Source organism: Narcine bancroftii, chromosome 11, assembly GCF_036971445.1.
Source record: "Narcine bancroftii isolate sNarBan1 chromosome 11, sNarBan1.hap1, whole genome shotgun sequence".
NCBI lineage: Eukaryota > Metazoa > Chordata > Chondrichthyes > Torpediniformes > Narcinidae > Narcine > Narcine bancroftii.
This window is the reverse complement of record NC_091479.1, coordinates 94,206,739-94,224,488: the sequence shown is the minus strand read 5'-3', so window position 1 is coordinate 94,224,488 and position 17,750 is coordinate 94,206,739. Positions and strand designations below refer to the sequence as shown.

The window sequence follows — 17,750 nt, the reverse complement described above, 5'->3', positions numbered from 1 at the left end:
CCCATTTGACCTGCAGACTAGCTCCAGTCATTGGAATTAGTTGATTGATTTGTGAAGTATCGTATGCTTTTTGGAGTGCAACATCAAGGACATATTAAACAAATGCAAGCACAGGCATCTTCGCTCTGTGGGCCAATCTTCCTCAAGTCTTTCGGTGATCAGGGGAGGGGGACGGGAGCAGGTAATGTGATGGCTGGAAGCTCCTAGCCAAGAACTGGCAGGAAAGCAATGAAAATGAAGACTGTAGGATTACATCGAAAAGCTTCATTTTATGTTATTAAGGATATGAATGGGAGACACACAAATATTGATCCATTTTCTGACAGCAGAAAAATATTGGATGCATTAACAGGAATCACACATGAAATGGTATGTTCAGTTTCCTAATGAACGTGATTTCACCCAGAACAATTTACACATGAATGATATGCACTGGGTGATCCAATCCCAAGCCGCGTAATAAGGCTTGACATGTAAATATACATACTTGCATGCAAAACCAGCAGATTAAATCATAATTACAATATTTAACATTGTCAGGTTCCAAAGTCCTTATGATAGTTTTCTAAAGAGTTATTTCAGCTGAGGCTGCCAATTAGCTTTCTAAATAAAAACCCCTCTTGCTGGTGAAGGCACTGTTCTTGAGTGTATTAATCAAGAGCGCTGGTTACCTCGCCCGAGTGAAGTGGTGGCAACAGGATCTGATCCACTTCCCGCCCAACATTCACATATGGAGATGCACTGGCTGGGTTGTTGGATTAGGTTTGGATCAAGGAGTTCCACTTCAGCTCAGAAATGAACTGTAAAGTCACGGCCGGCGCCAAGGGGGCACCACTAGTGTCATGAGTTATCGTGCCTCCCTACCTGCAGCATTAACATCACTAGTGTCACATGATTTTGTCCCTACATGATATAAGCACATGCGTTGGTTACATCGGAGGGAGAGTAAAGTGTGATGGCGGCACACAGAAGAGGTTACTTGGCCGGTATGGAGCATGCTTAAACCCCCCCCACATCCCGCTGAGTGAGATTTCAAGCATCAGTTTGTGCCACCCCACTCCCACAGTTACCCTAATCCCCCTCCCCCCCGATTACACTTTTTCTGACTCTGTGTAAAGTGGAAAGCTTTTATACAGCAAATCAAATTGTTACAAAATGATTTGTAGACAATGAAGAATATCTGTCATCATTAAATTGTAGGAAAGAGTCAGCCAATTCTCACTGAACAATCTGCTGAAAACAGCAACTTGATAATTATCAACTTACGCTGAAAATGCAATTTAATTTAGAGATACAGCACAGTAACAGGCCCACAAGCCCATGCCACCCAAATTATCCTACAAACCATATATGTTTTTGGAAGGTGAGAGGAAACCAAAGCATCCAAGGGAACCCTCGCAGGGACAGGGAGAAGATACAAACTCCTTAACAACAATGGCAGATTCGAACCTTGGCCGCAGGCACTGTAATACCATTGTGCTAACCAATGTGCTGTATCGATATATCCTCGAAGAAATAACATGGACTGTTAAAATCATCTTAGTCCAGGATAGACCAATCTTGCACAGAATGGAGATACATCACCTCATTTTCCTGGGTTCACAAATGCCCCTGGGTGCTGCCTTTGTGAAGTTTGCACGTTCTCCCTGACCATGTGGGTGAGCTCTAGGTGCTCCTTACACATTCCAAAGACATGCGGTTGGTAGGTTTATTGGCCACTAAAATTGCTGAATGTGTGGGTGAGTGGAACAATCTGGGGAGAGTCCACGTGTGTGTGGGAAGAATAAAGTTGTCGGATCAGTGTGAGTGAGTGCTCTCGGTGCTGTCTGACTATGCTTGGTTTTGGTGGGATCTTCATGTTCACAACTACAGAGCAAAACAACCTGGAACGATGTGATCGGTTGGATAATGCAGAGAAATCATTCAAAGTGAGGCATTCAACCTCATTGGTCTGAAACGACCAAGCATCACACTTGCTTGCAGAAACCGATATACAACACTGCATCACCTTTCAGATATCTATCCGTCTTTCTGCTTTCAGAATTAAAGTGGATGAGCGTGGGGGCGGGGGGGCGGGAGGGGGTGGTGCAAAAAAAAAGAATTAAAGTGGATAACCTCACATTATTCTACGTTAAACTCCTCCACTATATTATTTGTCCACTCACCCAATTTGCCTAGATCAGTGGTTTACAAACTTTTTCTTTCCACTCACACACCATCTTAAGTAATCCCTATGTCATAGTTGCTCTGTGATTAGTAAGGGATTACTTAAGGTGGTAAATGAGTGGGGAAAAATGGTTGAGAACCACTTCTCTAGACCTACGGCAATTGTTGCTGAAATATTTTGCCTGAGAAAAATTTATTGGCCCATTTCCTTTGGCATTATGAAACTGTGCACATAACGAGTCAATTAGATGCGATTAAAACATACCATCCTAAGTAATCCCTTACTAATCACAGAGCACCTATGGCATAGGGAATACTTAAGGTGGTATGTGAGTGGAAAGAAAAAGGTTGAAAACCACTTGTCTAGATCACACTGCAGATCCTTTTCATCCTCCTTATAGCTCAAACACATCAATTCACCCCATGAAACCTTCTCCCTCTCAAGCTGCTTTGTCTTCAAACATAGAGATGTTACCAAAAGTTCCCTCATCCATCTCACTGATATTAATAATGAATACCTTGTCAGGACACTGATCCTTACAACACCCCACTAGAGGCTGCCTGCCATTAAGATATAGATTCTACTGTTTTCTGTCTGTTAACAATTTTCAGTCGCTGTAACCGGGATTGAAACCGGTCCTGTCAGTGAGGAGTTTGTACGTACTCCCCATCCTGCATGGGTTTGTTCTGGGTTTCCTCCCACCCTTCAAAAATATACAGGGATTGTAGATTGATTGATGTGTTTGTGGGGCACCGGCTCATGGATCAGAAGGACTCTGTGTATAAATTTAAGTATTAATTTATGTGAGTGTACTACCCAACCTGATCTCGTCTGCTTTGATTTTGCTAATTCCTTATGTCAGTCCTTGTCAAAAGTCCAAATGCACTGTTTTCACAGTTTCATTCTCAAAAATCTCTTGTAACTTTCATAAGCATGACTTCCCATTCATAAACCCATGCTAATTTTGCCCAGTACCATTAACATGTGCCGTGTTCTGTTATTGAATTTTCACCACTGCACTTAGACTTGCTGTCCTCTCATTCCCTCCTCATTTTTTTTTGTAGGAGAGTGACATTTGCCTCCCTCTATTCATTGAGAACTCCTCCAGACGATCACCAATATATCCACTATTTCCATTTTCCAGGCCAATTCTGGGATGTAGTTTATCAGACTGAAACACTTGTGATTGGTCCTGGGGGGGTCTTTCACGATTACGTGAAGGTGGCTTTATGTCACTTGACAAAAGCTTGGATACAAGAAGAATATTTAGCGCTCATTAACATGAGATTGTTATTTGTCCTCCAAGGTCGACGGGGGGGAGGGGGGGGGGCTTCAAAAACTTGTGATTCCAATAGAACAATATTGTGCACAAGCTGAGCACAAATTAATTATAGAAACAAAATCCCCTACTGGATACATAGAAGAGTTATTGTTCTAATAAGTATGCCAGAGAAAACAAAGAGAAGCCATTTCTATAAATCCACAACATAATTTATGTACTTTTATCTAACCTAACCAAGCAAGCCAATAAAACAGGCTCTCATTGTAATATATCTTAACATAATGGAATGTGCAAGATGAAAGTGTAGCCTTTCAATCCTGTTTTGAATGTCTTTATAAAACACTTCAATTGTGCAGTGGGAGGACAAGGTAAATTACTGGGGCCATGCAATCTAATTTCCTGCTCAAACTACTCCACTGTTTTAACTACAGTGGGGTGTTCTGTACTGCCTATCATCATCTACCATGTCCAATCCAATCTCAGTGGGAGTGGAGTCAAATCTCACCTGGTTAGCAAACAGTTGCTGAGTAACACACACTCAGTTTTATTTCATCAACAGAATTGGTTTCAAGAATAACATGAGCAGAAGAATAAGGAGTAAAGTTCCCTGTTTTCTTGGAACGGAGCTTTTATTTTAATTAAATGAAGTCTGATTGTATGTCCAAGTGTAATACAACGGTTTACAATGGAGTAATTACAGAGTGTATTGAGCAATACATTGCAATAATGTCATCCAATGAACTAAAGAAGGTTTTGTGGCAGTGTGAGCAGTGGAAGAAAGTCGTTAACAACAGTTTAACAGCGTGAGCTCAGTCACCTGGTGCACTGTGACATCATAATCGCCGCCCAGGGTGGGCGCTGGAAGGGATGCTGGAGTCAGAGAGAAACCTCTGACGACGCCATTTCGCCATGGCTGCCCCGCCACGTGGCGATACAAGCGGGGCCGGTTCGCCATGAGGATGTGTGCTGCCACAGTTTCTAGTTAATGGGTCAGTTCTACTCCTAAAGTTTTGTAGAAAATAATTTTACTTCTAATATTTGCGGGCTATATTCACAGCCATCCTTTTGATTTGCAGGAGACTGGATAAAATTATTTTGTTTGACCTGAAAGTCTAACTTTTTTTTCCCCCTTGTCTTCAGTTTTGTTCTCCCAAAAACATTCCTTCATGTCCGGGTCTGGTACCACGTCCATGAGACCATTTGTTCGATTCCACTGTAAAGCGAGGACAAGTTCAGACTTCCTTTACCCATGGTTATTCAGATGCACCATCTAGTGAGGAAATTGAGTATCCCGAGCTGATTTTCATAGGTTCCCACCAGCAGAAGTATTCTCAGATTAATTACGTAACCTTTCTAAATTCTAGTTGAGCCGAACTGCTGAGTTTCTCGAGCACTTTTGTGTACTCAAATGGTCTGTACAATCAAGTTCCATACCAACTGAAGAGAGTAGATAGCTGGAGTGAAAACACAATGCTGGAAAAACTCAACAGGTCAAGCAAAGGTAAAAATACATAACCAATGTTTTGGACTTGAGCCCCCTTCATCAAGGAATGGAAAAATGTCGGCAGGCAGCCAAATAAAAGATTAGGGTGGAGGTGTGAGAGGAGTAGATCAGCGGAACCTTTTTTACCCACAACAAATAATGCTTGCAAATCATTTAGATAATGGAAGGCTATGTGCCAAGTGCTGGCAGAAGGGATTATTAAAAGATGGTGGCTGCTGATGTTCTAAACCGATTAATTCTTACAAAAATTGCAGTCTAAATGGAAGATTTTGGGATTATATCAGGTTATAAAGTCAATTGGGACAAGAGCAAATTTATGCCACTTAATTGTGAACAAATTATGAGAAATTCTCAATTTAAGTGGCTGGTCAATGGGATTAAAATGAGAATGATCTTAATAAATGGGTGACCCTCCTAAATAACTTTGGTTGGAAGGGTCAACTGTATTAAAATGAATGTGCTACCTAGAGTACAATATTATTTTCAAAGTTTACCTGTTCCTATACCTCAGGTTATTTAAAAACCTTAATAAATGCATCAGGAAGTTTCTGTGGAAAGGTAAGTCTTCCAGAGTCTCTACTGATAAATTAAATTGAAATTATGGATTGGGAGGATTAGCACTCTCTTATTCAAAAAATACTTTTGGGCAACCCAATTGAAGTTTGTCTCCTCCCCCTTTGATGAAGGAGACAAGTCTTCATGGATAAAATTGGAGTTGCATAAGGTTGGTGAGAGGATAGCAGAAAACCTTATACTCTATATAAATGGAATTCTAAATTATTATGCGGCCCTAATGAAACCCCCCATTAAAGCATTTATTTACAATATGGAATAAAATTAATGGCCAATTTGGGGACAAGGTGGGGTCTTTCATCTAGAACATCTGGCTCAAATATGTTAATTCCATTAACGATTGATAATAATATTCTGGACACTTGGTCCCAGAGAGGGGTCAGGTGTATTGAGGATTGTAATGGGCAGGGAAAATTTATGATATCTGAGCAAATTAGGAATAAATATGAAGTTTTAAACACATTTTTTCTGCTATCTTCAGTTAAGATCTTATTTAAGGGACAAATTAGGTCCAGCACTAACCTTACCACAGTGTAGCAAAATAGAGACTCTGGTTTGACAGGGGAGCAGAAAAAAAATGTATTCCTTACTTCAGACAGGAACCTCTAAACAAGGGCTTGATAAATCAAGACAAAGATGGGAATCAGATTTGGATATGGAAATTGATCCATTTTGCTGGCGGGATAGCAAGATTGACATAATTAATGTAAGGTACCGGCTGGTACAATAGTTTGTTGCATCAGCTATACCTTACACCACAAAAGTTACATAAATTCAAATCGGAAATATCAGAGCAATGTTTTCGATGTGGTCAAGAAATAGATACTTACTTGCATTCAACCTGGTCATGCCCTAAAGTGAGGCTTTTCTGGGTAGATTTGGGTAATCTGGGGGAAAAAAAATTAACTGGAATTCAATACCCTCAGGTACCTGAATTATTTTTTATTGGGGAATTGAGAAGACGTAAGAGCTAAAACGAGGCTGTTAAAATATCAATTAAAATGTGTTAAGCTCACTTTAGCAGTGGCTAGGAAATGCATCACAGCTAGGTTTAGCCCGCTGGAAGATAGAAATGCATTATTGCGTTCCTCTGGAGAAGATCACCTATAACCTCAGAAACAGGTATGATGTATTTTCAAGAATATGGAATTCATACCTAAGGTACATCAGGGTAAATCTTTAGCAATTCCTTCCTCCTGTCTCTTCCCCCTTGTGTTCACAGTGCCAAAGACCCTAGATGTCGGGTTATTTTTCCCTTGATGGGAGTGGGGTTTATACGAGTTGAGGCCGATCCTTTTCTTTCTCATTATTTTTTCTACTTTCTTCCTGTTTCTTATGGGGTCGGGGGGGAGGGTTCCTCTTATTTTGTTGTTCTTTCTCTCTATTATCTTTCTTTTTTTCTCTCTTTGGTTCATCGTGGACTTTGAATTTGCATTTTGTAGTATTAGTGTATTTTTTCTTTCTTGATAAATAATTGAATCACATGTTGACTCCTTTTCTTCTCACTTTCTTTAATATCAACTTGTGGATCGATATTTGTACTATTTTGTTAACATTATGGATATTGTTTTTCTTTTTAATTATTCTTCATTTTGACTGCATGCTGATTGAAAATTCTCAAAATAAAATAATCATTAAAAAAATACCAACAAGTCTTGCCAAACCGATGTACCATCTGAACATGGTATATTCTGGGGAAATTAGCAGAATTAATATTGAGTTGAATAACTGAAGAATAATATTTATTCATAAGAATATAATAGGAGCAGGAGTGGGCCATTAGCCCATTGATCCTGGTCCACTATTCAATAAGGTGGATCAGGCCATGGACACAGTCCCACTAACCTACCTGTTCCCCTTAATTCATAATTCAAAAGGCTGTGTGAGCATCAAACTTCCTAACATTTGATTTATAGCACTGGGGTCAAGTTGCACTTGTCTCCCATTAAAAGCAGCTGCTTGCCCATAGGTGGTGTTAGATAGAGTGTATTTTACCTGGAGGTCAGTGATGAGTGATGTTCTGTAGGGATCTTTGTTGGATGAGGAAGTGGAGGGGTGGGTCAGTAAGTTTGCAGATGGCATGAAGATGGCATCATTGCAGATGGATAGTGCAGAAGGTTGTCATGGGTTACATTGGGATACAGTCAGGGTGCACAGTTGGGCAGAGAAGTGACACATGGAATTCAATCAGGAAAAATGTGAAGTTTACACTTTGGAAGTTTACACTTGAAGACAGAGTAGAAGGTCAATGTCAGGATTCTCAGCAGTGTGGAGAAATAGAGGGATATTGAGTTCCAAGTCTATAGATCCCTCAAAGTTGCTGTGCAGGTTGATAGGGTGAGTCGTCTTTGTGGTAAGTGTGTTAACCATATAACCACTCACAGCACAGAACAGGCCAGTTCGGCCCTACTAGTTCATACCGTAACAAATCCCCACCCTCCTAGTCCCACTGACCAGCGCCTGGTCCATACCCCTCCAGTCCTCTCCTATCCATGTAACTATCTAGTCTTTCCTTAAATGTAACCAATGATCCCGCCTCGACCACGTCTGTCAGAAGCTCATTCCACATTCCCACCACCCTTTGCGTAAAGAAATTTCCCCTCATGTTCCCCTTATAATTTTCCCCCAATCTTAAACCATGCCCTCTAGTTTGAATCTCCCCCACTCTTAATTGAAAAAGCCTATCCACGTTTACTCTGTCTGTCCCTTTTAAAATCTTAAACACCTCTATCAAGTCCCCTCTCAATCTTCTACGCTCCAGAGAAAAAAGCCCCAGTCTGCACAACCTTTCCCTGTAACTCAAACCTTGAAATCCTGTCAACATTCTCGTGAACCTTCTCTGCACTCTCTCTATTTTGTTTATATCTTTCCTATAATTTGGTGACCAAAACTGTACTCAGTATTCCAAATTTGGCCTCACCAATGCCTTGTACAATTTCATCATAACCTCCCTTCTCTTGAATTCAATACTCCGATTTAGGAAGGCCAACATTCCAAATGTCTTCTTCACCACACCATCTACCTGAGTATCAGCCCTGAGGGTACTATTTACCACAACTCCTAAATCCCTTTGCTGCTCTGCACATCTCAATAGCCTACCATTTAATGCATCTGACCTATTTAGATTTGCCTTTCCAAAATGTAACACCTCACATTTATCTGTATTAAATTCCATCAGCCATTTCTCAGCCCACATCTCCAGCCTTCCTAAATCACCTTTTAATCTACGGTAATCTTCCTCACTGTCCACAACACCACCAATCTTTGTATCATCCGCAAACTTGCTTATCCAATTCTCCACCCCTACTTCCAGATCGTTAATATATATAACAAACAATAGTGGACCCAGGACCGATCCCTGAGGAACTCCACTAGTCACTGGCCTCCAATTGGACAAACAATTTTCTACCACTACTCTGATACCTCCCATCCAACCATTGCTGAATCCATTTCACTACCTCCTCATTTATACCTAATGCCTCCACCTTTTTTCCTAACCTCCTGTGGGGAACTTTGTCAAAAGCTTTACTAAAGTCTAAATAGACAACATCCACAGCTTTCCCTTCATCAACCTTTTTTGAAACCCCCTCAAAAAACTCAATCAGGTTTGTCAAGCATGATCTACCCCTGACAAAACCATGCTGATTACTCCCTAGCAATCCCTGTACCTCCAAATATTTGTAAATACCATCCCTCTGAAGTTATTAGTCCTGCAACAGAGAAATGCTGAACATCAGGGCTAGAATATATTACATGGATATGGAATTGGTCAAGAGTTCAGGCAAGCACAGAGACAAAGATATGTCAATAATGGTCTTGCTATTCAGAAGGAACACAGGCACTATATCTGGTGATGAGTCAAATGAATACTTAATACTTTCATATAAATTTCTCTCTTCACAAGTTTAGCACTTAAAATTCTTTATCCATTAATGCTGGCATCAGTATTTTTTTAATGTTATTCCTTTTTTTGGCATTTATCCAGTATTTATTGCCAATACAAAATTGTTGATTAGAAGCTGCCTTCTTGAAGTGTTGTCATCCATTGTGTTGTTGGTTAGAATACCTGGTGTAACCAGTGACAAAGTACCAGCAATTTGTTTCCAAGGCAGAATGTTGTGCGTCTTTGAGGGGGTGGTGGTGTTCCCACACAACTGCCACCCTGGCCCTTCTTGCGAGGTTCTGCCTGAGAAGTTTCACAGCCCCACAGTTCCTGCACCAGTGCAGTCCTCCTTGTGACCACATGGATTTTCCATGGGTCCTCCAGTTTCTCTCACTCTCCAGAAACATATGGGGTTTTTAGGTTAATTGGAGTACTTGGGTGTCGTGGGCTCATGGGTCAGAAGGGCCTTTCTTTGTGCTGCATATCTAAATTTAGTCTAGATAAAGACGTTTTGTCCATTTTGAAGATAACAGCTTCAGTATACTGGGTGGGGAGGGATTGAATGCTTCAGATAGTGGATGAGGTGTTCATCAACCTAGCTGCTTTGTCCTGGGTGCTATCACGAGGTTCTGGATTCACTGGACCAGGCAAATGGAAAATATTCCATCACACTTGTGCCTTTTGTAGATGGTGGAAAACGATTGAGGATGAGGAGGCGAGTCATTCACCTCAGGATATCTGATTTCTGACCGATTTAGATCCAGTTGAGTTTCTCGTCAGAGGTGGACCACCCTTTTCAACCTCTGCACTTCAGCTCTTTATTTCCCTGTTAGACCCACAGTTGTGATGAGGGCATGGCATAACCCAAACAGGGTACTGAAGAGCAGGTCATGGATGGAATATGGAGCTTCCATCAGTGAACTGATGATTGAGATCAAATCAGGTGAAAATGAAGTTACCTAGAATGGATTAAGTGGCTTTTAGGTGTTAATTGCATATAAAAGAATGCCACAGTGAGTCTGATTTTACAGATAATAAATTATTTAGTTCTAAATCTTCATTTCAGAAGTTTATTGTGATTTCTCCAATGCCAGAGTTTAAGCTTTCCAATGAATTGATAAATATAATCTGAAAAAAATGTCTAACATTCTGATTACAAAGAGCCAAAAAAAATAACTGTAATCTGTGCGTCAACTATTACTTAATTGATCTCCTCCCTCGGAGCACATTGCAACACTATGAACATTGCCGTTTTGGTTCTGATCATCTTTGTTCTTTCAATGCTTATTAACAGGGTGGATTATTTACCCATCCTATTTGAGGCCTTTTGAGCACCCCGACAGAGCCAATAACACTGTGTGTGCTGCTCCCTGCTGGCAACCACTACTCACCAATACTCAGAACTGGCAGGGCCAAAGTTGGTCTCTTTGCAAATGGCTGAGATTTTCTTTGGGAGGGGGAGGGGTAGGGGGAAGAAACCTCTGAAATGACATCTCAATAGTTTGATTATTACTTATAGTTATGAAGGAAAAATGCAGAGTACAGAATGTGTCACAATGACCTTTGATGTTCCACATTATGTTGTTGCAATATTGTTTGAGAAAGCTTATCAGAGCCTAGGGTGACAATAGTTTGGATAGAAAATGTTAATGCAGAGTAACGCATTATGTCGGATAAACATTTTTTTTCAGAGAACTGGCCATTTTTTAAAAAACAGCCCAGAATCAACAGCAAATCACTTGTAATAGTATTTAAAATAATGTTTAATTCTTTTGTTTCAGATTGCCAGTCCTTGCAGTATTTTCATCACTACAGCTTTATTTACCATATATACGCGTAATAATCTAATTTTGTGGACCAATTTTTAGGGTAAATTTAGGGGATCAACTATTAAACGCATACTACTTTTGACCGCCTAAGTACCTGCATCGTTTGAGGTGCCGGGAGTTAGGGTGAATGGGCAGACGGCCAGGGCCGAGTGGGAAGTCTGCTTTTCTGGAGCTCAGATGGGCAGGAGGCTGGGGCCTAGGTGAGAGTTCACAGTCAGGTCATCGGATGGGCAGGTGGGCGACCAGGGTCGAGGTGAGAGTCTGTGGTTGGGCTGTAGGGAGCTCTGATGGGCGGGCGGCTCGGGCCTAGGCGAGAGTCTGTGGTCAGGGTATTGGGAGCTCAGTTGGGCAGGCAGTCGAGGCCAAAAATGGGGGGGTGTCAACTTTTACACACGATATATGGAAAAATACCCAATTTTTGGGCCAAAAATAGGGGGTTTACTTTTAAATGGTATCAACTATTACACAATTATATCTGGTATTCAAGTTCTTGATTTCACTGGAACATCCAATATCTTAATTAAACCACAGAAATAATGGGAACGTGGGGAGAAGTGATGGGAATTAGTATTGGTGCGGACTTCTGCTTGATGGTCAGTGCCGACTCGATGGGTTGAAGAGCTTTCCTCCCTGCTGCACGACTCTGAGATGTTAATGCCATAAACTGTATGTTGACCTTAAACAGAATTCATCAGCCGAGTGTTAAATGTTAAAGATTTTTCTCTTTTTTGGTTCCAAATACATTTTAAGGGCTGGTGCTTGAAATATAAAACATTCTGAGTACAGGGAATAAACTGAAAAACATAGGCTCTGAAGTTATGGCTTTCACTAATAAATTGTTTCATGGCACCTGTAATTAAAGGGTTAAATATACCAGGTTGTAGAATGTTTCAAAAAGATTAGGAAATTGTTGGAAAAGGAGGAGGGGCTTTATTGATTGAAGATAAGATCATAACACCAGAAAGAATATGGGAAAGGTAAAACAATTAGTATAATCTCTATGGTTAGAATTAAGTAATATGAAATAGCTTTTAAAATGTAATTGGAGTTATTTGTAGGTATTCTGATAGTAGCACACAAGTGGCGGATTGTATTCATCTGAGATTAGAGGATTGTAACAAAAGGTACAATGGGAACCCATTTTCATTTGTTAGGGGAAAGCAGAGGAATTCCAGTAAGAAAGGGTAAGGCATTCTTCATTCAAAATAGTTTTCTGGAAATAATACTTTCTTCAAACTAGGTGTAATAGATTTCATGAACTGGACTGAGCCATGCATAGCTAATAACCTAATTGTAAACAGTCAACTAACATGAAAATAGATCAAATATTTAATGATCCCTTGCAATTAACATTCATTCTTTTCCACTTTGCAAAATATGTATTAATTCTTAAAGAGTAATTAGTTATTTCAATTTATACTATTGAAGTTGTTCCCAATTTAAACCTATTATATATATATTACTAGTTTATATACTCCATGGTTGAATGAAATCTGATGTATCCAATAAATAAATAGAGAATATAGTGTTTGCATCTGTATAAAATCCAGTATATTGCAAATGCAATAAAATTTACTCTGGTGAGTCATTCTAGGGTAGAATGTAGTTAATCACAATTGCACTCTCAAAAATTTCCAGTGTTTACGCACATTTTATTTGTCAACTGTACCATGTCAACAAATGTCAACGCAGATCTGTTCAGAAAGGAGCAGCAAAGGTTAACATAATTCTGTTGAACTCAATCTGGCAGAGCGGTGACAACATTGAAAAATATGGCAGAGTTTATTGAACACAAAGTGGATAAACCTGGAAAATATATATCAACTCTTTTCATTTCCTAGACGTCTGGATGCCAATCATATCTCCGTTGTGCCACCAAACTGTTTCAACGGGCTGGTTTCACTTAGGCACCTCTGGCTGGATGACAACGCCCTGACAGATGTTCCAGTCAAAGCCCTGAGCAATCTACCTTGTCTGCAAGCCATGACTTTGGCACTGAACAGAATTACTCATATCCCAGACTATGCATTCAGGAAACTCTCCAGTTTGGTAGTTCTGTAAGTAATTGTGCTTGATTTCCACTTTTGTAGATGCACAATGGGAAGGTTTTAAAAAAAACAATATTTTCTGTGTGGATTAAACTCAATAAACAGTGTCTGCCAAGAAAGTGGTGTGAAAAAAAGAAAGAAATAATTTGATGTGGCATGCAGGCAAACTGAGCAGTTCAATTGAAAGCAGTTTGTTCATTCATCCTTTAAAATTAATTTGGTTCAAGATTAAATTTTATTTTTCTTCATTTTTAATTTAGGCATGCAGTACAGAAACAGGACTATCTGAGCCCATGCCACCGAAATACCCCAATTAACCCACAACCCCTGTACGTTTTAGAACTTGGTTTAATGTATTCATCAAAATGTTAATATGAGGCTCTTGAACAAATATACCACCAGAAATGAAGATGGACCCCGCTGTTTAACTACAATCTCATTCTTTTTCCACTCCGCACAATCCATTCAAACACTATTTAAACATCCTAATGGGCTGTTCCTCTTTAAATATTTGTGCAAGTAACAGAAATTCCTTCCCATTTTCAGAGACAATGTTGCGTTGGAGTTCACTCATAGAAAAGTGGAACTTTTGCTCAACAGGAAATTACACCGTCGTGACCAAGCTTTAGAATGCCGGATGTAATTTCTTTATAAAATTGACACCTTTCATCCGTTTACAAGACAAAAACCTTTGAATGCATCATCCACAAAAATCAGTGTAGTACAGCCCAGATAGAAACCTTTCAGCTCAAGTGGGTGCTGACTATCAAGCACTTATTGTACACTGACCCTTTTAAAAAAATTCTCCCCACATTCCCTTATAAATGTAATTTTTAAAAAAATGTAGACATACAGCACAGAATCAGGTTCACGAGCCCATGCCGCCCGATTATACTCAATTGGCCCACAACCTTGATATGTTTTTGGATGGTGGGAGGAAACTGGAGAACCCGGAGGAAATCCATGCAGACACGGGAAGAATGGTAGAAACTCCTTACAGAACCCCCGCCACTGGCACTGTAATAGCATTGTGCTAACAGCAACGGTAGCTGTGCCACCAAAAAAAGACATTTTAAATGACTTTTTAAATAAATCTCAGATATCAAAAACATTTTTGATTCCGATCATGATTAAAAGACACATTCTTTCCTACTGTTGAACACCTGAAGACATGCATTAATGTGTTCCTGTAATATTAAGCTTTGATGTAAACCAATTCTAATTATGCCCCCTGCATTAATATACTTTATTCAGGTGACAACTTCATACTTTAAAGATGCCTTATAAACAAGATTGTTGTTGAGTTGTTGAGAGTGAGGGTTTAATGATTGATTAATTGATGCTGTAATGCCTTAGAATCATGTGAAACAGTTGTTGGGACAGAAATGAATAATTGGACTCCTGACATAATAAATAAGTTGGCCATTCCGAAAGGAAGACATAGTCATAGGTTACTCTGTGTGTGTGTGTGTGTGTGTGTGTGTGTGTGTGTGTGTGTGTGTGTGTGTGTGTGTTTGCATATGTTGTTTTTGGCAATATGGTTTAAATTTTATTAATTTTTTTTTAAACACACTGTGACCATGTCCTTTTTTGGAAATGGCCACCCGAATCACCACTGTATATCTCTCAATTAATTTCCCTTTATCGCATGTGGTATGAGAACTTTACTTCAAACTGTAAACTTGAATAACAACATTTTAAGTGTAACATGTTGACTGCTCATTTACATTTAATAGTCCAGCAACAGTTCTATCATTAGTGGGACATTCAGTTTGAATATCTATTCTGAGATCTACAGCTGTATGTGAGATTGAACAATATTAAAGGAGCAAATGGCAGTTGTTCCGAAGGAATGCAGTGCACTTACTGTACAGAACTTGTCCCCATTGCTAATGGTGTGGACGACAGATGAATGGAGGTTTCAATCCTTTGGATTTGCTTGCCGATTATTAGGTCAGCTTATTGGGAACACCAGTGTCATTTTGTCTCTGGGAAAGAACAGCTGTAAGGGAAATAAATTTTTCCTAAAGCAAAACTATATTGGAAGAGTGATTCAACACAACTACATAAACAACAGACATGGAAAAAATAGAGATCAGATGTTATCAAAACAGTCCAAAGGGTCTGCATGTCCGACTCTTATTCCTATGTTTACGACTAGTTAATCTCTTGCACCTTTGCAGTATTTATAATCTGCTGGTAATGCTTTATTCACATATTATATGTTCGTGTATTTTTCCTATTCAATGGTAGAACTCCTTCAAGCCTCTACATCTTTGTGGCTGAAAAGTCAAGCAACTTACCCACTCTAAACATACCTCCCTTTAGAACCCAAGTGCTTTGGATCGGATGTCTCTGTGAATTCTGACCTGCACTTTCGATGACAACTGAGTGGTGCAATGTGGTTCCTTCATTTCATTGCAATGCATGCAATAAATGCTGGAGAAACTCAGCAGGCCAACGAGCAACCACGGGAAGTAAATGGTAACTCTAACTATCCCCTGCTACCACACTTACCTGGCAATCACATCCTCGGCTCCCTATCAACTTTACTTTGTATGGGTGCTGCGTGACCTGCTGAGCTTCTCCAGCATGTTTGTGTATTGCATTTGACCCCAGTATCTGCAGATTTTCTTGTGTAACCATGAAACTGCGTGGCAGCGCAACTAGTAAACCATTTCCTCTATCCAAGTAATTTTTATCAGGAATTGATTTGATTTCATGCATAAATCTCAAATTGTAAATCTCAAATCTTTAATTCAATGTAACTCTTCCTTGGGTCCCATTGACTTGCTTTTTTTTGATCGATCTGCCATGTGAGCATATTAGAACATGCATAGAACACTAGAGAACAGAACAGGCCCTTCAGCCCTTGATGTGGTTCCAACCCATATATTCCTTAAAAAAATGCTAAACCGTTCCTTACCCTGTAACCATTTGTTTTTCTTCCATCCATGTGCTTGTTGCAGAGTTTCTTAAATGCCCCTAATGTTGCAGCCTCCATCACAATCCACGGCAAGGCATTCCAGGCAAAACTCTGTGTAAAGAAACTTATGCCTGATGGCTCTCCTAAACTTCCCTCCTTTCACTTTGTGCACATGTCCTCTGGCATTTTCTCTTCCTGCCCTGGGGAAAAGGCACTAGCCGTCCACCCTATCTATGCCTCTCATAATCTTGCATACCTCTGTTAAGTCTTCCCTCATCCTTCTATGGTCCAAAGAGAAAAGTCTCACCTCTGCTAACCTTGCCTCATTAGACATTTTCCAATCCAGGCAACATCCTAGTAAATCTCCTCTGCACCCTCTCCATAGCTTCCGCTAATGAGATGGCCAGAATTGAACGCAATACTCTAAGTGTGGTCCCACCAGAGATTTGTACAGTTGCCACACGGCCTCTCAACTCCTGAACTCAATCACCCTATTAATGAAGTCCAACATCCCACAGGCCGCCTTAACTGTTCTATCAGTCTGCATGGCAACCTTGAGGGATGTATGGACTTGGATCCCAAGGTCCCTCTGTTCATCCACACTCCTAAGTATCCAACCATTAACCCTATACTTAGCCTTCTGGTTTGACCTTCCAAAATGCATCACCTCACACTTAACTGGATTGAACTCCATCTGCCACTTTCTCACCCAACTCTGCATCCTTGTTCATATCCTTTTGTAACCTCAAAAACCTTCAGCACCGTCCATAACTCTTTCAACTTTCATATCATCCCCAGACTTACTGACCCATCTGGGTGCATTTGGCCAGCATGGGTTCGTGGGTCGAAAGGGCGTGTTACCATCCTGTATGTCTAAAATAAAAATCAATTCCAAATGTTGGATCTCAGAATTAAAAGCAGTGAATGTACATTTGAACTTGTGAAGAAATAGCCAAAAAATAAAAGATAAATGATATTCATTTAGTGTGAAACCTTTTCACCATCTGATTTAACTGAAGCTTTTTTAAAACCCTTAAACTCTGATGTGAATCATCAAAACTTTTCCAAAGAAATTGGAGACTACCCTTAAACGTCACTGCTAATTAGATATCCTAACAAATATAACAACTGAGCCACTGTTTAAATGCAAGGATTGCCATTACAGTCTGCATTTTTTTGACTTTTACCATAAACTGGCATTAAACCCAGTTTTGAATGTACATAGATTGCTGTGGTAGCTATTTTTTTAATACTTAGCCTTTTCATGACCTTCATGAAGTGAGTGTGTGGAATGAGTGAGCTACAAAGGTTCCTGTTATACAACCAGGGAAAAAGTTGGCTTAAGCCTGCTGTGTGCATTGTATTTTCTTAACTGTGCAGTTAATGTTACCAAACAGGCATCTCCATAACAATCAAATCCACTCCCTGGGAAAGAAATGCTTTGATGGTCTCCACAGTCTAGAAACATTGTAAGTTGACCTCCGATTTGATTCTCCTTTTTTGTGTATTTTCTAATGTATGAAATCAAAATTGAGAGA

At 39.9% G+C, this 17,750-nt stretch overlaps 1 protein-coding gene across 1 annotated transcript in view; it reads left to right on the top strand.

Moving 5' to 3' along the window:
- The window catches only part of LOC138746152 (leucine-rich repeat-containing G-protein coupled receptor 5-like), a 123,463-nt gene that overhangs the window by 72,258 nt on the left and 33,455 nt on the right, over window positions 1-17,750 (top strand). Inside the window, exons 5-6 of the mRNA XM_069904067.1 lie at window positions 13,080-13,295; window positions 17,610-17,681. Of these exons, the coding sequence (XP_069760168.1) occupies window positions 13,080-13,295; window positions 17,610-17,681 (288 nt within the window). The remainder of the gene's footprint in view (window positions 1-13,079; window positions 13,296-17,609; window positions 17,682-17,750) is intronic.